Source organism: Triplophysa rosa, linkage group LG3 (genome assembly GCF_024868665.1).
Source record: "Triplophysa rosa linkage group LG3, Trosa_1v2, whole genome shotgun sequence".
NCBI lineage: Eukaryota > Metazoa > Chordata > Actinopteri > Cypriniformes > Nemacheilidae > Triplophysa > Triplophysa rosa.
In genome coordinates this window covers 12,272,479-12,300,456 of record NC_079892.1, presented here as the reverse complement: position 1 = coordinate 12,300,456, position 27,978 = coordinate 12,272,479, and the positions used below count along the sequence as shown (strand labels likewise).

The following is a 27,978-nucleotide window of genomic DNA, read 5'->3' as shown; positions in this document are numbered from 1 at the left end:
ATCAAAGGTTACAGGTATAAATCAAACTGGCGAATTATTGAGGCTTACAGAAGAACTTCCTCTCAATCAAATGTACAGCCGCAAAAATATTTGAGACCATTTCAAAATTATTTTCAGTTTATGAATTTACCTTTTATGATGTTTAGGCAAAATTATCATATTTGTTTCATTCTGTGAACTATAACAATATTTCTCCCACATCTCAAATAAAAATATAGTTTCTATTTGCATGAATTTGCAGAAAATGAAAACAGGTGAAAATAACAGAAAAGATGCTCTGTATTTTTTTCAGACCTCAAATACTGCAAAGAAAACAAGTTCATTTTCACTTTTCAGCAATACAACAGTCATATTTGTGGATGTATTTAGGAAAAGCTCAACATAATTTTTTATGTGATAAACTGGATTTTTAATCACAGTTTTTCATGCATCTTGTCATGCTGTCAGTCTCTCACATTGCTGTTGGATGACCTTTTTTTTGGTTTGATTTTGTTGAAATTTAACAGACACTGGACTGGACTAGACACAATACATCTAGAAATGCTGATGAAATAGAAATTTGAAATGGTCTTTTTTTCCGTGGCTACATTCTAACTAACCAACCGACCCAAAATCCATTATAAATTGTTGAATAAATAAATTCTCTTATCTGTATTTGTGTATTGTATGTAATGTTTTATGCATGTTTATTGAGGTGTTTCCTCACAAACATTTTTGTCAAAACATTACAACAGACAAACAAAAAGAATCTTCAAACAACTCTACAGTTTTATTATTAAAAATTCATTCAGCCTTTTTTATTTTCTAATGGTAACGTTCTTTCGTAACATACACATGAACCAACACACATAACTAATGCTCCTGTTCGGATATCCACAAAGCCTTATTCACAAACATATGTTAAAACAACCTGCATGTTAAGCAAAACAAATATCTATGACTGTCGCCAGAGAATATCGTATACGTAGTTTCCAACGTTCTCCTCCCAACCAGTATGCTGTCCGTGAGGTGCAACTGAAGGGGGCGGGGCCATGGGATGAGGTCACTAGTGTCCAGTCATTGCGATCTGAGCGGAGGAAGGTTTGTGTGTTGTTGAGGTCGTGAGAGGTGCCGAGTTCATTTCAGACCAGTGTCGAGACTTCGAGAACAATAATTTAGCAGAAATCCACAAAGCCGCCCGGCCTTAGCACGCCGGCATAACAAATAAAGAGCATAAATCAGTAAGTCATTAGTGGTGTTTATCAGGCAGATGTGGACGGCCAGAGAGGTGAACCGGGTGGTCAAAGCAAGGCGCCACCCCGTTTCAAATGTTCTTTAAACAGACGGCCTTGCTGGCTAACAGTCACTTTCAGAAGATGTTGTTCCTCTCGGGTCCAGTCTGCCGTACGGAGACAACTTCTGCCAACACGCGCCAGTCAGCTAAGAAAAAGAGAAAGTGTTATGTACACATTCAGTCAAACGTTTTGGGAAACTTGAGTGAAAATGTTTGATCTGAAAGTGTATGCTTAAATGTCTGAAATTAGTTTAGTAGACAAAAAATATAATTTTGCAAACAAAAATGTTTTTTGTTCATGACAAAACTATTTATTTAAAACTATTAACTGATTTAATAAAAATGCTTTTGAAATGGATGACTTTGACAGAAACTGAATAATGAAGAAAGAGCAGCCAATAAGAGCACAGAATAGATGGGAACTCCTTTAATATTGTTTTAAAAGCATCTCAGGGTGAGACCTCAAGAAGCTGCTTGATCAAATGACATGAAAACATTTCTGCAAATTCTGGTCAAAAAGTGACTACACTGAATATTATAAAATAAAACACGTTTTAATTCATTTATACATTTTTTTAGTTACAACATAATTCCCATAGTTCCCTTTGTTTTATTTCATAATTTTGATGAGTTCTTTATTATTTCTAAAATACGGAAAAAATAAGAACACAAAAGTGTGTCCAAAAACTTTTGACTGGTAGTGTATCTAAATAAAATACATCAATATACAATGCAACACAATTTTATAATTCCTTGTATTTGGCACCTTGATCATGACACAACGCAGCGGCAGCTCATGCAGTCCTGACCGCTGTCGTCCGGAGGGTTCAGCTTCCTCATTTTGTGCTGCCTGATCTCTCGTACGAGGGTATAGAAGGCATCCTCTACGCCCTGCAGAGAGCACAGTTAACCACAGACATGATGAGAAGCCAAAAGCACATATTTGATCTCTGAAGCTCAATGCTATATGATGCTTTCATGACAACTGATTGATCACAATCTTATCAATGCATCGTAAAGATAAGGAACAAGTGACCTTCAGATATGAATCAAATGGGCATTGCATTTCTCATTGAATAAAGTGACGATAAAAGTGTGTTCGCTCCTTCTTGTTGACATCGTCAGATGGGCAGTAACACAAAGCAGCAGTGAGTCATTCCCTGCAGTGTTATACAACACACTCTATGTGTGTGTGTGTGTGTGTGTAGGTGGCAATGAGGAGGTTTACTGCAGTAAACACTGTAAAGCCAAAGAATCTCCTGAAACTATAAAATACACAAACTCTCAGAAGGTCCGCTGACAGATACGTCTGAAGCCTGGAGACCGAACTATAGTTTTTGAAGTTTGAAAGTATTTACACATTGAAAATAACAGTAAATACCATCAATTTGATTTTTTAAGCATTTTTGTTTTTAGGTGAACTACCCCTTAAGATCTTTCACATAGACAAACAGACAGAAAAGATGCGTCTTTATCCCACTCACCTGTCTGGTTTTGGCTGAGGTCTCGATAAATGGGATCCCGTAGCTTCGCGCGAGCTCCTGCGCTTGCCGCGTGTCCACCGTCCGAGCTGGGAGGTCACATTTGTTACCCACAAGCACCATGGGCACATCATCCGAGTCCTTCACCCTCTTGATCTGTTCCCTGCATGCAACAGGAAAGAGTCACATCCAAATAATACAAGACACTGTACTGACCAACCTGATGTCACAGGAATTCCTAACTATTTTATGAGGTGGCTAATTTGTATGAATTCGTACAAAAACAAAGGATTACTAGAATAAAAGCAATACTGAAGCCCAACCCTAACCCTGCCCCAAACCTAACGTCACTAGCACGAAAGCAAATCGTATGAAAATGTACGAATGAGATCGTACGAATTCATACAAATTAATCAAAATTAGCCACAGCGTAAAAATTTTGCCGTTGGATTGACATAAACAAAATTACAGTAAATAACCCTAATCAGTTCTCATTTATTTAGTAATTACTTATTTTATATTTTTTGGAAGAAACTATTTGCACTAACTCCGCCCACCAGTTTCTGATTGGAATAGAGAAAATGTAAGAACGGTGCAATTTCAAACAATGATTCCTATGGCATAAAGTGTAAAGAGTATTTTAGCTTTGACGCTGGAGACCCAGGAACCCTTTTGCCGAAATTGTCTTTTACCTTTTTCCATCATCAAATCATGAAGGTATCTGTTTTCAATAAAATTAATTTAAAACTTAAAATAAAGTTTTATTTATACAGTTTAGGGTAAGCTTAGGGGTTGGTGTAGGGCTTTCTTATCTCAATAAGTTACCATCCTTTTAATAATTTATTAATAAGTTATTATTGCACAATGTTTAATGCACAACAATACTGAGGTGCAAATAGTATCTGCCACTATTTATAAGTACCAATAGCATCTAACTACTATTTACACTTAATCCAAAGAAAATACAGCTATTTTCGGTTATTGTAAATAGCATATCGCAAAGAATTGGTGCTATAATCACTTAGTGTAAATAGTATCTATTGCTATTTACACTTAGTGCAAATAGCCGCTGGCTTTTTTTGCTAGCCATTTTATTATTTTGCGTAAAAATGAATGTGCATTACATGTTTTGAGCTAAATAAAATATTTTTTTTACCAACATTTTACCTGAAGTAAAGTTCTTCTGCTTTCTGAAGTGTATAAAAAGTACTTCAATTGAATAATTTATGAAATTTTATTCAAGTTGCTATTGTACCTATGTAGGGTCACAATGTATGTTTTTACATAGTTTTTTTACACGCTATGTGGATTAACCTCTCAATTTACAAACCTTTTTCCAGCCCAAAGTGGAAAACAGTATAATGTAAAGTGAGTCTTATACATAACTTAAAAGCTGATATTAAACAGTGCATTTCTATTACCCATGATGCACTGTAATTCATGTTTTAAAAATCCATTATCTAGGCCCGTCACCCATAAATAACAACCCAATAGATATAATTGAGTTATCTTCCATTTCTTTTTCCTTTCATGTCTTTAAAAGCTCTCTCTCTCGCTCTGTCTCTCTATCTCACACTTTCTCTCTCTCTCTCACACACACTTTCTCTCTCTCTCTCTCTCTCTCTCTCTCGTCTAACTGAGCCAGAATTGATTTCACCCAGACTGAACTATAAAGGCCCCGCCTAAGTTTCTGCTGACCTTTCTTACCTGTAAATAATCATGTTTGTTTTTTCGAAACACCTACTACAGGAGAATATTAAAGGGGTCATATGGCGCGAATACGTGTTTTTCTGTGTCTTTGGTGTGTTATAAGTTGCCCGTGCATGTATTAGCCACGTATTCACTACGCAGTGGTTAACTGGCCAATCATAGCACACCTCTCTACTCAGAGCGATGAGCTTTGTAAAAAATCTGCGCGTTTCAGAGAGGCGGGGCAAAGAGGAGATACAAACATGCACGGTATGTGGAAAAAACAGCGTTTTTGAACCTTAAATCGTGTAAACACATTGCATTACATCTAAAACAAACGATAATATTCGTTCCATGTCATATGACCCCGTGATGCACACATCACGTGATCCGTTCACCTAGAAGCGGATGTAAACATTGTGTAATGTATATCATAGACATATATATAATACCTAGACGCCACATTGTCCGCTGGATTTCTACGTCATCGCCACCGCCATATTGACAACTACACAAGTGCTGTGGTTTTCTGAATAAAACACAATATCGTTTTCGTTTCTAAACTAATTTCAATTCTTTATTATTTATGTGGAGTACATGTATTGTATGTTTTGGCTCTGGTTGTCGATGGTTAGACTTGAAAAAATATTTCTTGTTCTACGGAACTATTAAAACTCAGGCTTGTCAAGCATTCATTTAGGCTTAATAATTGTGTACACATCGCTAATGTGATATGATTTTAGGGTAGATAAAATGCACATGATCACAACACAGCTTGTTCACTTTAAAATCCTGGGGAAAATCAAATCCTTAAGAGGTGGGCGTAACTACTAACATTTTTATTCACAACAGAATTTCCAATATTAAGCAATTTTATTTACTAGGATAAACTACAAAGTGAGTAGGTAGATAGTCTGTATAGGTTTAACAGTCTTATAAGAGGTCATTTATCTTTTCTATCATATAGATATTATTTCGCTTTATAGATGTTTCAGCGGCAACAATATAAACAACGTTATGTGGCCGAAACTTAAATTCCGGTAGACCTCCGCAAATAACTGTTGAGTAGTTTTCATTTAATTGAATAAATGAATATTTATGTTAATAAAACATCAAATAAATTGTTACATTATAACCAAACACAAACCAGAAGTTAACTTCGGGTCAGGTGCGTGTATCTGATGAAACCGTCTACAGTATAGCATCTGTTTAGGACACGCAGCAACATTATAAACTAAAATTAAGCAGTCCCTCTAAGTAGCAGCAGATTTAGCAGATGCATTTGCCTAAACATACAAAACAAAGCCTATTACGGCCTGATCTTGTATTAAATACAAAATCTACAAGTCCACACACCTGTATTGATGAATGTCCTCAAAGGACTTTGTGTTATTGATGGCAAAGACGCAGAGGAAGCCCTCTCCCGTCCTCATGTACTGGTCTCTCATAGCGCTGTACTCCTCCTGACCTGCAGTGTCCAAGATGTCCAGTAGACACGTCTCTCCATCAATCACCACCTGCTTCCTGTAGGAGTCCTGTCAAATAATACATTTTAGTAAATACTGTACACTTCTGTGTACATATGATTTGAAGTATCATTCATGTTAGTAAAACAAATGGTGCGCAAGTTCAATATACACCGTTAAAGGTTTTTCCCTAACGCAAATTATTCACAACCAATAACTGTTATTGATCCGAAGGAGAAAACTGCAGTAATGTAAACCCTTAATAGTCTGCAGGGATGCTTGCTTGTCAGACAGCAGAATTCATGGGTGACATAAACACGCAGCTCTGTGCTCGTATGTTAGTGGAGAGACAGCGGCCATAAAAAGGACATTGTTTGTCCAGAGACGGGCGTGGTGGGAAAACTGAATAGCGAGCAAGAGGAAGACATACTTTAGCACATACACACATAACCTCTCGGGCCGAGGGGAAGCTCCTAGGGTTTATTTGACACTGCGTGTGCAAGAGAGAAAGAGAGAGAGAAACCCAGATGTGCGTTGTCTGACAATGCATTTTAGCTTGTCTTTATTGGTTTTATAAAACTGTCAAAACATACCAAAAATGTATTAAAAGTGGTACTTATTCAAAGTGTTTTTTACTTAAAGCTACTTTAGCTTTATTTTAACATTACAGTGTAGAGAGGCCGGAGATGAAAGAGAGGAGAACAGAATCCAGGACTTTAACAGCTCACTGGACCACCGGCACCGACAAACGTGGTACGCTTGAATGTGCAAATTCACTCGGTTCAATGTGAGTGTTCTCACAAAAAATGGTTACGATGTAGCGACCGGTAGTAGCATGCTAACAAGAGTACGAACATAGTGTCCTATTTCTTATTCATCATTATATCATTGTTTTAGCATGTATGGAATGCCGTATTGACCAATTCGCTTCCAGAAGCACAACTACACTTTCAGTTTACTCAAATTTTGCCTTTAAGGTCCGTTCATACCAAAAATGATAACTGAAAAGATAACTATATTGATAACTGTATGAGCGTCCACACCAACAGGCTAGAGCATTATGTTTATCCTAAACCTGCATGCTTTAGTTTCATATTTTTAAAAGTGTGGCCCTTTAAATTGAAGTAGATCTTGATTGGCTTTCAATGTTTTATGCTTATAGTGGGGCTGTTCAACGATGAATCGCGATTAGAATATTCCAGAATAAAAGTTTGTGTTTACCTTATAATACGTCTGTGCACTGTGCATATTTATTTTGTATTGTGTATGTGTTTATAGTTTATTTCAAAGTGACAACATATACAAACATTACTGCGTTCGGGACTGCCCTTAACTTCCGATACACATTCGCAAACAATAGAGTGCCCGTAGATTATTTCTGATAACAATCAAAAGAAACCGAAGAACCGTTACTTGGCTAAACTTGTCCCTCCAATATTTTAAATTTAGACTGCGATACCAAGCTCAACTACTAGATGTCAATGTACTATACGGATTCTTTAAATACGTCAAAACTAGAGGACACATTAAACAAATTGTTTATTTAATCAAATGAACATACGACAAATCGTCATTATACAATAAAAGAATGATCTAAACTTAATATTAACATCAACATAAATTAAATCAAATAAAATATGTAAGGAATAATTGAATTATTCGAAAGTTAATGCACACCCCGAGGTGGTAATGCGGCCACGACTCGAAGCGAAACTGCAGTCCAAGCACAAGTCCGATGAAACAGTCTATAAATACAAAATTAATATGCACAGTGCACAGACATATTATTATGTAAACAAACATTTATTCTGAATGCGATTAATTGCAATTAATTGTTGAACATCCCTCCTTTCTAGTCATCGTTATTGTCCTTGGATGCAAAGCATATAAGATGTTCCCAGAATTATTATAATAATCCTGTATGTAATTTTAGATAAAACAAATTATATCAAGTTTCTTAAGCTACAAGCTAAATATACAGTATATTGGTTTGTGCAAGCTTCAGTTACTCACACACATATACTGTATACACAAACACACACATTACCTCTATGGTTGGGTCGTATTCATCAACAAAATGGTTCTGGATGAGTTGGATGGTGAGTGCGCTCTTGCCCACGCCACCAGCACCCACCACCACCAGTTTATATTCAGTCATCCCTTCACTCCTCTGCAACCTCTCGCCACACCTGAGAAGATACCACAAATACAATAAAAACCCACTACATAAATGACATATACAGTAAGAGGTGTAGCCATTGCTAAAGATTTGTTGGTTTGAATCAAGGAAATCTATAATACCTGGAAAAAAATCTGCATTACCATTCATCTCAATTGTAATTGGCACTCTTTAATATTAAAACTACATTATTGATTATAATGCTAATTATATGAGCCATAATTGAAGAAAAATGTGAGGCTTTGTTCTTGTTGTTTGTTCTTGTCCTTTGGTAACGTTTGAAGTCCAAAGTCTTATCGTCTCTCTTCCAAATATTTAACAAGCTGAGTAATGAAGAGTACAAATTTGCATATCAACTAAAGTCTGCAAATTATTACAACTGGTCCACCTTTGCATAACTTTTTTTGTTATACAACCACGTAAGGAGGGCGACATTATGCATAAACAAGACAGTAATTTATTAAAACGTGAATTTATCCAAAGAAGATCTGGAATATTCTTCAACCCTATACTGTAAGCATTCTGTAAAGAAAGTCACATAGAAACACAAGTGACAAACTGTGAAATGAGAACGCTTTTTGGCTCTTGAAATAAGACCCAAGTTTGAAAGAAAAGCCATTATCTGATATCTGATAAATCAGACGGCTCCGGATCAACTTCATCACATACAGTCGGAATCAATGCTAACTGTCAGTGCTTTTCAACTACTGTCTCCCACTAGTTTTTACTGGATATTCTGTCAAAGATTGGCCTTTTTATGCACTGAGGGGGTTGTTGTGTTTTTCCTGACTGTGAGGTCATATTTGTCCACATAAATTACTGTAGTATACTATAGTGATATTTACTATAGTAAACTGCAGTGAAATTCCTAGATACTATACTGTTTTTGAACCTTACTATAGTATACTACAGTGTTTACTAAATTTTATCAATTTACTACAAGGGTACTACAATTTCCTTTAGCAAATACTACAGTATTTTTTGTCTGAGTGTTCAGGTTAACGGGACTTTTATTTTGACGGGTCGTTGGGAAGACGCTTGAGTTTTAGTGTGCTTGGCGATAGCTTCACTCAAACAGTAAAATGCTCGTAAAATAAACTCTCAGAGCAACTCTGGAGAGATGATGTTTATGTGTTTATATCCCCATTCAGTGCAGACGCAGACAAATCCTTGACCATCACTCGTGTTGTATGTTAATCTGTGCACCTCATTCACTCAGAACAGCCAGATGACATTTAAATAACAGGATTCCACCACTGCGTCTAGTTACAGTGGGGCAAAAAAGTATTTAGTCAGCCACCAATTGTGCAAGTTCTCCCACTTAAAAAGATGAGAAAGGCCTGTAATTTTCATCATAGGTACACTTCAACTATGAGAGACAGAATGGGAAAAAAAATCCAGAAAATCACATTGTCTGATTTTTAAAGAATTTATTTGCAAGTTATGGTGGAAAATAAGTATTTGGTCAATAACAAAAGTTCATCTCAATACTTTGTTATATAGCCTTTGTTGGCAATGACAGAGGTCAAACGTTTTCTGTAAGTCGCCACAAGGTTTTTACACACTGTTGCTGGTAGTTTGGCCCATTCCTCCATGCAGATCTCCTCTAGAGCAGTGATGTTTTGGGGCTGTCACTGGGCAACACGGATTTCCAAAGATTTTCTATGGGGTTGAGATCTGGAGACTGGCTAGGCCACTCCAGGACCTTGAAATGCTTCTTATGAAGCCACTCCTTCGTTGCCCGGGCGGTGTGTTTGGGATCATTGTCATGCTGAAAGACCCAGCCACGTTTCATCTTCAATGCCCTTGCTGATGGAAGGAGGTTTTTACTCAAAATCTCACGATACATGGCCCCATTCATTCTTTCCTTTACACGGATCAGTCGTCCTGGTCCCTTTGCAGAAAAACAGCCCCAAAGCATGATGTTTCCACCCCCATGCTTCACAGTAGGTATGGTGTTCTTTGGATGCAACTCAGCATTCTTTCTCCTCCAAACACGACAAGTTCTATTTTGGTTTCATCTGACCATAACATTCTCCCAATCCTCTTCTGGGTCATCCAAATGCTCTCTAGCAAACTTCAGACGGGCCCGGACATGTACTGGCTTAAGCAGGGGGACACGTCTGGCACTGCAGGATTTGAGTCCCTGGCGGCGTAGTGTGTCACTGATGGTAGCCTTTGTTACTTTGGTCCCAGCTCTCTGCAGGTCATTCACTAGGTCCCCCCGTGTGGTTCTGGGATTTTTGCTCACCGTTCTTGTGATCATTTTGACCCCACGGGGTGAGATCTTGCGTGGAGCCCCAGATCGAGGGAGATTATCAGTGGTCTTGTATGTCTTCCATTTTCTAATAATTGCTCCCACAGTTGATTTCTTCACACCAAGCTGCTTACCTATTGCAGATTCAGTCTTCCCAGCCTGGTGCAGGTCTACAATTTTGTTTCTGGTGTCCTTTGACAGCTCTTTGGTCTTGGCCATAGTGGAGTTTGGAGTCTGACTGTTTGAGGTTGTGGACAGGTGTCTTTTATACTGATAACGAGTTCAAACAGGTACCATTAATACAGGTAACGAGTGGAGGACAGAGGAGCCTCTTAAAGAAGAAGTTACAGGTCTGTGAGAGCCAGAAATCTTGCTTTTTTGTAGGTGACCAAATACTTATTTTCCACCATAATTTGCAAATAAATTCTTTAAAAATCAGACAATGTGATTTTCTGGATTTTTTTTCTCATTCTGTCTCTCATAGTTGAAGTGTACCTATGATGAAAATTACAGGCCTCTCTCATCTTTTTAAGTGGGAGAACTTGCACAATTGGTGGCTGACTAAATACTTTTTTGCCTCACTGTATATGGACTCAATGCGCTGCGCCATTGATTGTCACAGACAAACAAGGCAGCGCAACAACGACAAATGCAATTCACACAAACACGCAGCTCTGTCTAATGCACCTATTCTTGTTGTTGACTGATTTTTTTTCGTAGCACAGTTTTTTTTCCAAGTTACTTATCCGGTTGGGCAAGTAAAATTCTCTCTCATTTGCCCATACAAAACATTCACTTGTCCTGGACAAGCGTTAATGTCGAGCCCTGGAGTGTGTCCCGGCACTCAAGGGGGGGGGGGGTGTCCTGTAGGGCTGCAGCTATTGATTATTTTAGTAATTGAGTATTCTACTGATTTCACATCGATTAATCGGGTATTCAGATAATAAGTACTTTTTCTTTATTAAAGAGCAATACTAAATATACAAGAGAAAATAAGACAGGTCTCTTAAAATGAACAATTAATTTGTTTCCTTTTTAGAAAAATGTATATATTTATTGCCGAAATTGCATACATTAATATCTGTGAAAACTAAACCCATTTAGTACATTCCATTGCCATATTACATTCAAAATGCAATATAGGCCTAATACAAATGTATAAAATAAGAAACATTAATAAAAATAGAAAGAATAATTTCAAAGGTAAACAACTAACTTCATCTTATGCATGATGCATTTAGTTTATCTAAATTAGTTTTAGTTTATTTTTTACTATTAAATAGTAATATATTTGTCCACATAAAAATACAGAGTTAACCGGACTTTTATTTTGGCAGGTCGTCGGAAGACGCTTATTTTTTAGTGTGTTTGTCACGAATTTGGTGGAGAAGAACCCAAGCGCAGGCAGCAGCGGTGAAGGGGTTAACAAAGAACAGAGGTGGACGAAGTACACAACTTCCTTACTTGAGTGAAAGTACAGATACTACTGGTCAAATATTACTCCACTACAAGTAAAAGTTGTAAAGACAGATTCTTACTTAAGTAAAAGTACAGAAGTACGTGCTTTTAAAAGTACTCAAGTATTAAAAGTAAATTTCCTTTATGTCAGTTGTGCATTGTTTTATTGTCGTATACCTTGTGCCTCTGAAGCAACCTACTGAACACACTGAGTAGCTCACAGTATCAGTTGTATTAAAGGATTAGTTCACTTCAAAATTTGCCCCCATTGACTTTCCATAGTAGTTTTTATTCCTACTATGGAAAGTCAATGGGGGAAAATTTTGCAGTGAGCAACTCCTTTAAGAGCTTTATATGTTTAGCACATATATGTTTAGTTTAGATATAATCCTGTATGATCATTTAGCCTAATTATCCTCATTAGCCCCCTAGGCCTATGTATTTATGAGCAGTGTTCTTTAATTTTGTATATTCCCTTAACCAGTTTTAGCAGCAATTTACCAGTAAGTAATAAGGTTCTTGTAAATAGTAAAGTGTAGAAGCCATGTGTTTGTTGGATTTATTACCATTTGTATTACCATAATTTAACTACAAACATACTGTAAACTATAGCTAGTATAATGAACTATGTTCATTATATGTTTAGTTGCTGTGGTTTTACTAAAGATTATTAATTGGAGTATGGTTCCCATATATAGAAAATGGTAAATATGTTGATACTGTGGTTTTACTGCAAATACCATCCCTGCTGAAAAAAACAATGAATTTTTGAATTAGAATGAGATTTTTAAATTAAATTCCTCTTTGTAGTGTGTTTTGGGTTTTATTCCAATAGGATTTACCATCCCATCAATAGAATCCATCACATACAACTAGACAACAAGTATCCATAGTACAAGTCCCATTATAACCATTAAATCCATTACATTTTATGTTGTATTTTGGGCAGGGTTCTATTGTTTTTATTTCAACAGGAATACTTCAACTATAGTTACTTCAGTAAAAACATCATTCATTCTCCAAATCGCTTTAAATGATATAGCAGCAGATCAGAAGTTAACACGCACGTGTAGCTCAAGGTGTATGTGATGCTTATTTACCGTTTAGCCGTTATGCCGATCATTTTCATGACAATGTTTCTACGATCTTTGACTGATCGTAACCCACAGATGATTACACCACACTTTAACATGTGCCTTTTTCCTCTTTTAATGTTCTATTTGCCTTTTCAGAGCGCTATCAACGATGTAGCAGCGCCTACGTTTACATTAGTTTAGCGGGGAAGATCCCAGAGTTGCCAGATTTGCGTTAAAAAAATCTGCCAAATGGCCATTCAAAGCTTGCCGGAAAACCGCGAGCTTAGAAAAACTGAAATACTTGGCAACAGTAAAAGGTCCTGGCAGATCGCAAGCCAGATAAATTGCGCACACAGGAAAACCCGCTGCATAGAAACCATTTTCTACTTTTGGACCTTTTTATAAATGTAGTGGAGTAAAAAGTATGATATTTGTCTTTCAAATGTAGTAAAGTTAAAGTACAAGTACTCAGAAAAAATAATACTCAAGTAAAGTACAGATACTCAAAAAGTGTACTTAAGTACAGTACTCAGGTAAATTTACTTCGTTACTGTCCACCACTGACAAAGAAAGATTATTAACTAATAAAACAAAACAAGAACCCACGTGGGGGAACAAACACTATTAACAAAAAGACTCCTTACAAAAGGGGAAAACAAAAACTTCCCTCAAGGGGGCAAAAACGAGAACTAAAATCATAAACAAACAAAACTCACTATTAAAGGACACGCAGGGCAAGACAAGGCAGGGCAGGAAAACCGAGGAACCAGGAACACAGAGGATATAGAACTGACACCATCAAGCACAGGCACACACAGAAACAAGTACAAGTACAGGGTACACGTACATACAACGCAAGAGCACAGGACAATGAAACACGAGGGCATTTTAAAGGGTGACAAACAAGGGAAAATAATGAGGGGCAGGTGAAGAACATAAGACACGGCAGGGAAGCAATACAGGAAACGAGAGGGGCGGGGCCAATGACAAGACACGAGAAAACACATGGAGTGTCAAAAGATAAACACCCCATGGCTTTCTCACACTAAACCAAAGGCTTTGTCACGACTCTGCCACGAGACCAAGAAAACCATGACAAGATAAAGCAGAGTCGTGACAGTGTTAACTTCACTCAGTAAAATGTTCTGAAATAAACTCTCAGAGCAACTCTGGAGATGAAGTTCATGTGTTCATGTGTTCATGTCCTCATAAAGTCACTTCCTGTTTGCTGAGAGCGCGTGGTTTGAGTCGGAGCTCTTTCAAACTTATTCTTAATACATCGTTTATTCTTGTTATATCTTAAGACTTGTGTTATAAATTGTTATTCACCGAGGGTAAAAACATATCCTTAAGTATATCCCATACCAAAAATCGTCCTTAAATGCACCGATAATTTATTTTTATCGGATCACTCGCTATTAGCCTCAGGCTGTTAGCATTCCCAGCCTGCCTGCTTACTGCTTAACACACTGTTCTCATTATTACATCACTAATGGCTAATGTTTCAGATGTGTTTGTACCTCTGAGTGCAGATGAGGAAACGATCACACTTCAGTCGGAACTGGAGGCTGTGGAGAAGCAGATCCAGGATCTACTAGAGAAGCAGACACGGCTGCGAGAACGGAAAACGGCGCTGGAAACATCCAGAGCTGACGCTCGCAAATCCGCGGTAAGTTTTCATCGCGATGTTAATACTCTTTCCACTTCTACTCCGCGTGTTTCTCTGCACAGAGCCCAGGCTTCGAGAACACGGTCAGCCCAAATGAACTTCACTCCTGCACCGGCACACCCACGGCGAAAGGCGCGAGCCAGGACTGGAGCGATGACCCAACCGCCGCCACCGGTCTTCGAGATCCAGACCAGGAACCGCTTTGCCGCCCTCTGCGAGACGGAATGCAACGCTGTGGTCATCGGAGACTCAATCGTCCGGAACGTCCGTGCTTCCTCCACTAAAGGTAAGGTGCGTACTCATTGTTTTCCTGGCGCCCGTGTTCTTGATGTCTCTGCACAGGTACCTGCGATCCTGAAGGACGACGCTAACGTCAGAGCTGTTGTGCTGCACGCGGGGGTGAACGACGCAGGATGCGGCAGTCGGAGATCCTGAAGAGGGACTTCAGGAGTCTGATCGAGACGGTACGCAACGCATCGCCCACGGCGAGGATCATCGGATCAGGGCCGCTTCCTACCTACCGACGAGGGAATGAAAAGTTCAGTAGACTATTTGCTCTAAATAAATGGTTGATGTCATGGTGTATTGAACAGAAGCTGCTCTTTGTTGATAATTTTGATTCTGTACACTGAATTTTGATCTGTTCTGGGAGCGACCTAGGCTCTTCCGCCCTGACGGCCTGCACCCCAGCAGCATCGGAGCGGAACTTCTGTCTGACAACATCTCAAAGACGCTACGCACCGCTTGACTACGTCTCCCAGCGGTAAGTCAAAACTTTAACCATAGTCTGTGTTCCTCCCACTCATCTGTTAAAAATGTTACTGCTTCCAAATGCATAGAGACTGTGTCTGTCCCCCAAATAATACTACAAAATAACAAAATAGTCAAATCTCAGAGAAAAAATCTAATCGTGATTAAACCTGAGGACAATGTAATAAACGACCAAAACAAACTCATAAAGTTCGGCCTACTTAATATTAGATCACTAAATTCAAAAGCAGTTATTGTAAATGAAATGATCACAGACAACAGTTTTGATATACTTTGCCTTACCGAAACCTGGCTTAAACCAAATGATTATTACGGTCTAAATGAGTGTACCCCACCAAGCTACTGTTATATGCATGAGCCACATCCGGTTGGTCGAGGTGGTGGTGTCGCAACAATCTTTAGAGACTTTCTTACTGTAACTCAGAGAACGGAGCATAAATTTAAATCATTTGAAGTGCTTGCGTAGGACATAATTGTTCCAATTGATAATAAAAAATCCTTGCTTTCTTGTACGTTGGCTACTGTGTATAGACCCCCTGGTTCCTACACTGATTTTCTGAAAGAGTTTGCGGACTTCCTATCGGACCTATTGGTTAACGTTGATAAATTACTAATTGTAGGAGACTTTAATATCCACGTAGATAGTGCTAACGATGCATTAGCAGTGGCGTTTACAGAGCTATTACACTCTTTTGGAGTAACACAACACATCAATGGACCCACTCATCGATTTAATCATACACTAGACTTGATTATATCTCATGGAGCCGATCTAACCAATATAGATATTATACCTCAAAGCGACGATGTCACTGATCACTATCTTATAACATGTACACTGCGCACTGCAGATATCAGCCGTTTAACTCGTTATCGACAGGGTAGAACAATTACCTCGACTACTAAAGATAGTTTCGCAAAGAGCTTGCCAGATCTGACTCCTTTAATAACCATACCAATAAATACAGAATCGCTCAATGACATGACCAGCAAATTGGGCACTATTTTCTCTAATACATTAGATGCTGTCGCACCTATGAAGTCAAAAAAGATTAATGAGAAAAACATAGCACCATGGTACAATAGCACCACTCGCGTCCTTAAAAGAGAAACACGTAAACTGGAGCACAAATGGAAACAAACCCAATTAGAGGTCTTTAAAATTGCGTGGAAAGAGAGTGCAAACTGCTATAAAAAGGCACTAAATGCAGCAAAGGCTGAGCACCTCCGTGACCTTATAGAAACTAACAAAAACAATCCAAGGTTTTTATTTAGTACAGTTGCTAAACTAACAAATAAACAGACTTCACCTGACCTGTGTATTCCGCCGCACCTTGGTAGCAATGATTTCATGAATTTTTTTACAGAGAAAATCGAAAACATACGAGACAAAATAGTAAAAACTCAACCTCCAAGTCTGTCCTATAAATTAGTACCAACCATCGCCCCAAAAGAAAGGCTACAGTGTTTTTCACCTATAAAACAGGAAGATTTAATTAAACTTATTGCAACATCTAAACCTACAACTTGCTTATTAGACCCCATACCAACTAAATTATTAAAAGAGTTATTACCCGTTGCAATTGAGCCCATTTATAACATTATCAACTCGTCAATTAATCTAGGCCATGTCCCAGGAGCCTTTAAACTGGCCGTCATTAAGCCTCTTATCAAGAAACCAAACTTAGACCCCAATGAACTAGGAAACTATAGACCGATTTCAAATCTCCCTTTCCTGTCTAAAATACTAGAAAAAGTAGTGTCCACTCAGTTGTGCTCTTTCTTACAAAATAATGACATACACGAAAAATTCCAGTCAGGCTTTAGACCGCATCATAGTACTGAAACTGCGCTCGTTAAAATTACAAACGACCTGCTTATAGCATCAGATAAAGGTAACATCTCACTCCTAGTCCTGCTCGACCTTAGTGCTGCGTTCGATACTGTAGACCATAAAATACTTCTAGATCGCTTACACAATTATACCGGTATTCAGGGACAGGCACTACAATGGTTCAGATCTTACTTATCAGACAGACATCAATTTGTCCATTTAAATGGGGAATCATCAAATCTAACGCAAGTAAATTATGGATTACCTCAGGGATCGGTTTTAGGACCCTTGCTATTCTCCATATACATGCTGCCCCTTGGAAACATTATTAGAAAACATGGAATTAGCTTCCACTGTTATGCAGATGATACTCAGCTATATATCTCATCAAGACCAGATGATTCCTTCCAACTATCCAAATTGGCAGAGTGCATCGACGATATAAAGCATTGGATGACTTGTAATTTCCTTCTTTTAAATTCTAATAAAACAGAAATATTACTTATCGGACCAAAGACACGTGAGCAGAATATTTCGGATTATGACCTGCAAATTGAAGGCTGCACTGTTACTCCAACAAATACAGTTAAAGACCTTGGCGTTATATTAGACAGCAACCTGTCATTTAAAAATCACATCTCAAATGTCACAAAAACAGCCTTCTTCCACCTTAGAAATGTTGCCAAATTGCGAAATATTTTATGTGTGGCTGATGCAGAGAAGCTTATTCATGCATTTGTGACCTCAAGACTTGACTACTGTAATGCACTGCTTAGTGGTTGTCCTGCAGCATCAATAAACAAACTACAGTTAGTTCAGAATGCAGCTGCCAGAGTTCTAACCAGGTCCAGAAAATACGATCACATAACCCCAATGTTATCAACCCTTCACTGGTTACCCATTAAGTATCGTATTGACTTTAAAGTTCTTTTAATTACTTATAAAGCCTTAAACGGTTTAGCCCCTACCTACATAACAGAGCTTCTACCACACTACAACCCATCACGCTCTCTAAGATCTCAAAACTCCAGACTTTTGATAACACCTAGAATAACTAAATCCACCAAAGGGGGTAGAGCTTTCTCATACGTAGCACCTAAACTCTGGAATAGCCTCCCCGATACTATTCGAGGGTCAGACACACTCTCCCAATTTAAATCTAGATTAAAGACACATCTTTTCAGCCAAGCATTCACTAATACATAGCTAATGAACAGCAGCTACGCTAATTATTCTCTTTCTGTTTCTGCCCTCGCCTCGGGATGCCCATCCCGAGGTAGGGAGAGATTCCGCCAGGCCCAGATGAACGTCATATGCCCATCCACAACTAGAGATTACGCCAGCTACATCGGAAAATCCCGTGCCATCCTCCTGCGAGAGCCTGCGGACTGACTGACCATCCCGCTCCATCCAAGGCAATTCCATCACCACCCAAGAAAAAGGCGACCATCTGGCCGGCCCAGCTCAGACAATTCCATCCCCAACCGAGAGCAAAGACGGACTACCTGTCACATAAATGCTAAATTTACAATACTTGGTATTTAATGCTAAACTTACATCACACGACAGCAGTTTGAAGTTATGGCTGCACTCAGTGACTTTGATTGGAGGTAGCTGGGTGGGTGTTGTAGGGAGTGGGGGGGCTTGTTGGTTGTGGTTCGGGGCGTTTCATTTGTTGGGACTGTGTGGATCTGGTCTGGTTGGTCTTGTTTTGTGGTCGATGTCGGACAACAGAGGAATAAAGTTAATTATGCCATTACTACTTTTCCCTGGTTGTTCCTCTGTTGTCTGTTGTTGATCGCGGAATGAGACCGGGTTGGACCTGCACGGTTTCGGCGGGTGGGGCTTCCTGGGTCGCGGCTCGTGGGCTCTCCCTGTTCTTCGTGGACGTTGCTCGGTGGCTTTGGTCGGGGTCACTGAGTGCAGCCATGACACGTCAGAGGAGATCTGGCCCTCCCGGCTGAGCCTGGTTTCTCCCGAGGTTTTTTTTTCTCCATTATTCAGCATTGGAGTTTGGGTTCCTCGCCACAGCAGAGCAGTGCAGTGTTGGCTTGCTCACCGGGAGACTGCATTTATTTATTTATTTATTTATTTATTTATTAGATATTATTTATTATAATGATCTTGCTTGGTCTATAAACACCATGCACTGTGCTGTGTTTTACCTTTCTGTGTTTTTCTTATTTGCTCCTGTAAAGCTGCTTTGGAACAATGCACATTGTGAAAAGCGCTATATAAATAAAATTGAATTGAATTGAATAAAGTGCAGTTCATTCACTCAGACATGCAGAACAGCCAGATGGCATGTGTAAATAACATGATTCGGCATCCACTAATGTTAGTCCGAATCTAGTTTGATGGACTCAATGCAGCGGGAAAACAAGTTTCACTCACAAAATAGACTAAAACTAAGTAAAATAGCAGTTCACCATTTCAATAACCTATCACTTATTTATCAGCATGAGAAATACGTGTGAGCGTGTGAACAGACTAAAATGCGTGTGTCTCACGGTGAATGCATGAGATTTGAGAGCCCTGTAACATAAATAGAGTTTAGCGGGCTGTGCGTCAGTAATAACGGCCCATGGGGAAACGCAGTGCTCCGTGTGTACTGTAGTTAAATGGATTAAACGAGGCTTCGAGGCAACAAAAATTGCCTCGATGATTTTTTGTATTCGAATTTCTCGAGTTACTCGAGGAATCGTTTCAGCCCTAGTGTCCTGTCGTGTTCACGTGGGAAAGTGATGTCAGTCAATGCATACCCTCTATATTAATAAATTAACAAATTTTAAAGTTTTGCTAAATAATGAAATGCTAGCTAGTTGCTAATTTCTTTAGCAATATAACCCAAAGACTGCTACAGTATGTTTAGTTACTGTAACTAGAAAATAAATGGTAAGGCCTGGACTTTTTAACATTTACATTTTTTTGGTGTAAATGACCACGCATTAAGACTTTCTCAGTTTTCTGATTTTTCAACAGATTTTTCAACTGCTACTGTATGCAGTTTCTAGAGGGTTCTGGGTGGTTGCTAAGAGATCGCTAGTTGCTCTCTGGTCAAATTAAAAAAAGAGCCCACCCCAGGATATGGGGGTCACCCATTTTTTTGTAATGCACCCCATTTGTTACAGTACGTGTCAGTGGTATTAGTTTTGCACTCAATGCACTTACTAAAGCTACATTTACACAATTAAAAGGTTTATGAATGTCATACCAGTGGATATCAATTTCACTTTATAAAGAAACAGTATGGATACCTTTTTCGGTGTGTATTTACAGAGTGTTCACAGTGTGTGTTTGTTTCCATGTAAACAAACAGACAAAAGTTTTCAGTTTTTAGTTGTTGTATAACCAGCCCCTAAATGTGATCAACATCTCTAATAATATTTTCTTACTAAAGTACACAAACAGAGAATAAAGATACACGGTTCAGAAATGTTTCTAAAGTGAGATGCAATATACTGTATGATCACCATCCAGGACATTACCAGACAGTCAACACAAGCTATATTAGTCTCAGGTTGTGGAGTTTTATTATTAGATATTTACTCGCCATCATCTGGTCTGTAAGCTTTATCTGAGATTACTAGAGGGTAATTATTAATGAAAACATTATTTTGTGGTACTGGTTGTACTGCAACCTGCTCAAGACTCTACCACACTGTACAGTGAGTTACACTTAAGCCCTGGACGATTAATAAGTAACTCCACACCTGCACACACACTGCTCGGCACACGCTCTTACATACACATCTGAGCTATTAAAGGCAGAGGGCAGAGAGTTCATACGTGATAGCTATTTGTATAACTGATGCTACCTTTAGAATCCTCAAAAAATAACCAATGTTGAGCCAAATGGATGAACTTGATACTGTAGATAAACAAAGATGTTACAAATGAATCATTAATATTGTTCAGTTATAAACACTGAAGTGGCTTAACAGGAGAAAACTAAAATAAAAGTATTGTTTTCTAGAAAAAAAATGTTTTGACTGTAAAATAGATGTTGATTGACAGCAATATATTATGAAATGCACATTTACAATATTTAATTTTAATATACTGTATGTTGCAGTCCTAGTTCAATGCTAATAATTGTATATAGTTTTTGTAATATGCAGCAGCCTACAGGAAATGTAAGTATTTTCAGTTAATTTTCAATGAATTTGGACAGGCAACTAAAAAATTGGCCTACATTTATACTAAGCTAAAATAGTTATGTAATGTTATCAGTCAAATTCACCTTTAATTTGATTTATTTTGGGCCGGTTTCCTGGACAGGGCTTAAGGCTAGTCCCAGACTAATTTAAAAGTTAGTGGCATCTTGATCAAAAACAACTTGCACTTACATTTCTTAAAATATATCAGTTCGATTGTTTTGTCTCAAGATGCACACTCTAATGTTTGTTTGTAAAGTATGTTTTTTAAAACGCCTTAAATATCCTAATTTAACTCAGGCCTAGTCCTGGTTTAGGCTAATCCCTGTCTGGGAAACTGCCCCTTTGTGTCTTCTTACTAATGCTAGTAAATTATGGATTGCCACAAGGATTTGTTTTAGGGCCTTTTTAATTATCCATAAACATGATGCCCTTTGGCAAACATGGGATTAGTAGACAATACCCAGTTATACATTCCATCAAAACTAGACGGGTTTTAAACGGGTGCTGAATTATCACAAGTGTAGATTAACACAATATCAATAATCATGTTTTTTAATATCAAGGTTATTGTCAATGCCGTAATATTGTGATACCCCCAGTGCGAGTCAACCAGTCATCACCGGGAAAATGTGGTCTGTGTTGCTGGTGTTAAAGGAATAGTTCAGGAGACATTTTGAAAAATATTGGTAACCAAAAACCATTGGACCATGGTTTTCTGTTACCAACATTTTTTCAAAATATCTGTGTGTTTTGGAGAAAAAAATCACACAGGTTTAAAATGACAACAGGGTGAGTAAATGATAACAGAATTTTTATTTTGAAGGTGAACTATTCCTTTAATATGCATCAGTACAAAACCAGCAGCACTCACTTTCAAGGGACTACTTGCACGTAGTCTTCCGCCTTCTCCTCGATGCAGCTCAGTCATTTCCGGTAACAGTGTTCAGCATATCTACATGTGAAGATCATGGTTGATAATTTCTATTTTTGGGGAGGTCACTTTATTAAAACAATAAATCTTGTTTGTGATGTTAACATGCTTTAATGTGTGGAACCTAGTGAGCCGTACGATTTCAAGTCGGAAGTACGGAAGTCCAAAATAGGACTGTGTATGTAATATAGGCCATAGAAAAAATCCCTCCAACTATACTAGGGCACATAAAACAGAATTAATTAATAATACACACACATACTAAGCAATATTAAAGTTTGATTGAGTCCTTCTGTCAGTGCAACATGTTGTTTGGGATGAACGCTTCATCAGTTGAGAGCAGCACAGATGGGACTGTAGAGATCCTGTGAGGCTTTCTCAGGGGTATCCAAACCTCTCTCGTTCTCATTCCCTCTCACAGATTCATAATTAGTGCTGTGTGGCTTCAAAAAGATCCTAATAAGCCCCTAAAGTCCTGTACTGTTTGGGAATAAACCACCTAACGTGGACATAACACTGGTTTATTGGTAAATATGTGTGGCATGTTGTGAAATAAGTTTATAGACACAAAACCACTGAGACATTTCTTAAAATATTTTTAAAAGTATAAAAGAGTCATAAACAGGTTTTGTGCAACCTGAGCGCAAATAAATGATGATAGAATTTGTATTCCTGGGTGAACTATCGCTTTAATGGATCAAGTCAAACGATCCCGTACCCAAGTCCCTGATGTTTGGTTGGCTCAGAAGATCTATCTTTCAAATATAAATATAGTCAGTGTCTGACTGTCACCATGAACAAGCTATATAAACCACCCATTTTGAAACTCTATAGTCCCCCTGGATGCTTACGATAAACTTACGCAACATAATACTCACACTGTACTATGATAAATCATGCCTGTAATGGGGCTGGATTTTCTGGACTCCCAGATTTTGTCTGATATGGTAAATTAGATCTTTTGAGCCAGAAAAATACAGTGCACAATCTTAAACCATTAGGCCAGGGGTCTTCAACGGACCCCTTAGATGAGAGATGCATGGAGCAGGGACCCCCTTATACTAAATGTGTAAACGGAGCTATTAAAATAGAAACAACCCTATTGTATTGTCACAGCAATATTATGTTAAGACATTACATTAGCACCAGTGGCGATCGGTGCCTCCTCTTCAGCGGAAGCAGGAATTCAAAATACGTGTTCAGCGCTGCACGTGAACCTATGTGCATCACGCATCATGTCAAAATACATGCCTACTGCAAAATACGCGCCACACACATGACAGGGCTAAATACATGTTTTGCCGAGCTTCGCATTACTGCTTCCCCTGAAGAGGAGTCACGGATCGCCACTGATTAGCACTATTATGTTATTGTTGCACATAGGCTAAATACTTTTCTGTGTATTATTTGTGTTTTTAATATAGATTGCTTGATTATTTTAAGGGATTTGCAGCATCAAACATTTTCATGAGATGGACAATTAAACATTTATTTGAACCTTAGTTTTTATTATGGCTTCAATGAGATGACTGACCCTGGTTAATTGCACAAAGACTATTCTAGTGGAGGTAGAGGTTGTCTCTACCCAGCAAACACAGAACGTTCCCCTAACGTTAGTTTTTGGTTCCCTTTTGGTTATTTTTTGAACCAAAAAATAATGTTCTAAGAACGTTCTTTTCAGGTTTTTGCAACCAGAAAATAACGTTCCCAGAACGTTGCAGGCTGGTTTTTTAAAAATAACCAGAAAATAACGTTCCCTGATGGTTATTTTTTGGTAATTTTTTTGCAACCAGAAAATAACCAGAAAGTAACATTCCCTGATGGTTATTTATTGGTTATTTTTTTGCCTTTAATGGCTGAAAATAATAAACTAGTTAAGCTAAATGAAAATACAATCATATAAATCCATGTGTATTTCTTTAGTGTGGTTGTCTGTTACTGTATGTGTGTGCGCTCGAGCACGTGCATTCTCCGCTCTGCCGCGCACTCCCGTCATTTCAAAATTATCTTTTAACTCACACATTAGTTTAGCGGTTTATTAATTTTAATTTTTTATTTAAAAACGTACAGATTTGAGAGTAAACGTATATTTTCGTGGTTATTTTCGAGGTTAAAATTGCAATGCGCGGGAGCTTCAATGAGTCCGCGTGGCCGCACGTGAGCAGCTTAACGAGAACATTGGTTGTAATATTTCTGTACCCATGCTTTATATTTTTAACAAAAAGTTGCCTGTGAGTAAACAGTAATTAGCGGACCCCTTGCAGTTCCACCGCGGACCCCCTATGGGCCGTGGACCCCGGTTGAAGACCCCTGCCTTAGGCAATAACATGGATCGCAATGTTATTTGTTATACAGTATATTAAGGAACAGTTCCCATAATGAAAAGAGTTAAAGGCAGAATCTTGCTTGCGCAATTTAAATCTAGTTACAATAACGTTTACTTATAGGATAGTTAATTCCAAAATGAAAATTGTCATCATTTACATTATTTAAAGAAATTTATACAGGGTTGGAACAATCTGAGTGTGAGTAAATGATGACAGAATTTTCATCTTTGGGTGAACTATCCCTTTAAGTAAACGTTATTGTAACTAGATTTAAATTGCGCAAGCAAGATTCTGCCTTTAACAGCGCCCTCTGTGGCAACTTGTCTGAGCTTGTATTGATACACACATTTGCATTTAAACACTTGTTCAAATCAGTTTTAGAATAAAAAATGTGCTGATTAAAATATAGTCATAATTCATTATTCTAGGGTTGCTCGTGACATTGCATCTCACAAATCTCTGCTGAAAAACAACAACAATAGAAACCTAACAGAAACCATCACAGAAATATTAATGGTTTCAATTGAAATACCATTATGAACCATTTTTTCCATCAAAACCATTACAAAATTCCTTTTTGTGAGTTTTGGGTATTATTCCAATAGGATTGAGTGGTGTTCTATTGGTTTTCATCTGCCAGATAACCCTGCTGAAAAAACAATAGAAACCATTAAATAAGTTATAATGGTTTTAAAGGGATTTGTATGGGTTTTAATGGAAACTGGAATGGTTCTACTTCTACATGATGGATTCTATTGGTGGGATGTTAAATCGAATTGGAATAATGCCCGAAACACACTACGAAAATGAATTTTGTACTGGTTTTAATGGAAAAGCAAAAAAAGTTCATAATGGTATTGTAATGGAAACCATTAGAATTTCTGTATTGGTTTCTGTTGGCTTTCTATTCCCTGCTGAAAAAATCCTCAAGCTTTTAATAAATGTACATGATTTTTCAAGTAAAATTAAATTCCTTTTTTATGACCACACCGACTCTGATTCACCACAGATATAACCCCAAAAGGCATACCATTCAAACGAATTCCTTAATAATAGTGAGCCAAAAATTACAGTAATGTCTAATCTTATGTTGCTAAAAATTATGTTCGCCCAAAAGATAAGAGTCTTCAAAGTCTGAACTATCATTTTCCCTGAGCCACAATCCTACAACAAAAGTAAGGGATTCCTGTTGGGTTCAGACAGTAAGAAGAATCTCACATGGGAGATGAAGGAATTAAATACTGAGGAACCATAACAGATCCAGACTGAGCGAGCTACTGACATCATCCCCCAAAATAACCATCACTGGCCAGATCATTACATCTGTCTACTGGCCCAAATCCTGAAGATCATTAAACACGAACACTCCTGTTGATCATGTTTCCATTTCATATGGCATGTTATAACCTAAAAGAATTAGGAAATGTAAACAAAACGTACGAAATTCTACAAATAATGATATAATTAATATGTGTCGATTATTTTGCATATGAACTCATTAAACTGCCTCATTCAACAATATAGTAGACATGCATGAATACTCATTACTGTCAATCTTACAATCCTTTCTGCTCAAAACTTTTAATACGCACTGCATCCCTACAACTGTGAAGTCCGATACACAAAAACCTATGAACACAGTTTAATTAATAATAATAAATTCAATTGACTAATTTCCGAATAATCTGATAACATCAACTTACCTCTTGTTCGTTACAGTAAACAGACTAGGCTTCAAAAACACATCTGGGTTGCATTTTGTTATCGGAAAATCCACGAAAAACACTAATTTATACGGTGTATAAAAATAACGTTATATGTGCTCTAAATACATCAAACCTTTGTACTGAAGTACACCCAACTGAACTCGATTGCCCTACGACAAGAATATTAAACTTCCGCAATGCTCTTTATAGTCCAGAAATTGCGAATCCTACTATAGGGAGGGCTTTGAATATTTATGAGGTGAAACTTCGCCAGTGGACGACTTCCAGACAAAGCATTCGACATCTAATTAATATTAAGTACATAACCGCTGCTTATTGGACGGCTTCTACAAAACGTCAGTAGGAACTAATTAATATTCAAGAGCAATGTTTGCGCCATAGTAGAATTCGCAACTGTGCGTACAGTACTATGGGGCGTCACCCCAGTTTATACAGACAGACTTGTAGTTAACTGTCACATGGATGGCACCAAAACTTAAACATGCGTTGTGTTTTTGTTTAGCCCAATCGCGATTGTGTCTAACTTGTATGTTTTTACTGAAACAATGGGTTTTTATTCAATGCTGAACGAATAACCTATTTTCCCCCAGTGACTGGAAGTTTTTGAGAACAGAAATCATGATCAGGTTTTTGATCGATTATTAGAGTCTGACTCAATGTTAACTGTTCTGGGTTAGTGGTATTCCGATGCCTGAACGCGTTTCGCCGTCAAAGATGAACAAAAACAACACACTGGGCTTTTTATTTAACAAACAAGTGAAATAAACGCAAGCTATTGTAAGACATCTTAGAAAACAGAGTATAATCTGTAGTCAATCAAAGCACTGCTTGCACACATATGTAAACATTTTCTATGCGAGTATACAATGCACGAATATTTCCTCTATGGTAACTATCTGTGTGTGCATATTATAAGATAAATAAATAAACACTATAGGTAAACAACACTCAGTACTGCCACTATGAAGCGGTCCTCTACACTACGCTACAATATTGCATTGCAATGAAAAGATGCGTATTTTAATATAAAAAAGAATCACTTTACCTTTGATTCGCGAATACAGTCACTGTCCAGTCGATTTCGTTAATTTTGAGATTTTCCTGGATTACAATATATGCTACAGACAGTCCACTATGAACAATGTGCTCCGCTGTAGAGTGTGTATGTGTGTGTGCAGTACAGCCTACGCCCAGCCCCACACGACACACAGCACCGCCCCGGCAGCCGAATTACAAACTCTACTACGGTTCAGGTTCCTCTCATAAATATTAAGTACGTTTCACGGTTTCTCTCTGGTAAAGTCCAATCACTTTATTTATTTAATATTTATGAAGTGGTCCTTTAATGTGAATGGTTTGTTAATTCGCTAGTCGACCAGCGCCCACTTTCCTTTCACCCATTCGACGAAGACAACAGGGAGAACGTCCTAGGAGAACGTAACGTTACGTAATTAATATTCATGAGGCACAACCTTTGCCATAGTAGGGCGATTTTCGTTTGGGCAAATTTAATCGCACACATATGTTCCTTTCAAAACAGAGTAAATATTTTAATTGAAGGTTTCTTTTTCAAAACAGAAATATGAATAGACTTCTATATAAAATACTCGTGCCTTTACAGCAATACCTTTATATTAAAATTATTTTTATTTGTTTAAAGTTAAACAGTCACATACGATA

General features: G+C 37.9%; 1 protein-coding gene across 2 annotated transcripts; it reads right to left on the bottom strand.

Moving 5' to 3' along the window:
- Window positions 1–425: 425 nt before the first annotated feature.
- On the bottom strand, window positions 426–27,496 carry hrasa (HRas proto-oncogene, GTPase a). 2 transcript variants are annotated; one of them, XM_057329352.1, is made up of 6 exons: window positions 27,344–27,496; window positions 7,957–8,098; window positions 5,800–5,978; window positions 2,758–2,917; window positions 2,040–2,164; window positions 426–1,419 (listed from the first exon to the last, which is right to left on the bottom strand). In XM_057329352.1, the coding sequence occupies exons 2-5, from the start codon at window positions 8,065–8,067 to the stop codon at window positions 2,045–2,047; spliced, it is 570 nt and encodes a 189-aa protein (XP_057185335.1). In that variant the 5' UTR covers window positions 8,068–8,098; window positions 27,344–27,496; the 3' UTR covers window positions 426–1,419; window positions 2,040–2,044. The 2 variants fall into 2 exon arrangements, with proteins under 2 accessions (XP_057185335.1, XP_057185334.1); XM_057329351.1 differs by lacking the exon at window positions 27,344–27,496 and adding an exon at window positions 26,275–26,466.
- Window positions 27,497–27,978: the final 482 nt, after the last annotated feature.

Bases quoted from the DNA above. Each gene is read 5' to 3' on its own strand.
- hrasa (XM_057329352.1), bottom strand. From the start codon at position 8,067: ATGACTGAATATAAACTGGTGGTGGTGGGTGCTGGTGGCGTGGGCAAG. The intron at 5,979-7,956 runs GTAATGTGTGTG...ATTATTTGACAG, and splicing joins AATACGACCCAACCATAGAG to GACTCCTACAGGAAGCAGGT. The intron at 2,165-2,757 runs GTGAGTGGGATA...TGCTCTCTGCAG, and splicing joins CCTCAGCCAAAACCAGACAG to GGCGTAGAGGATGCCTTCTA.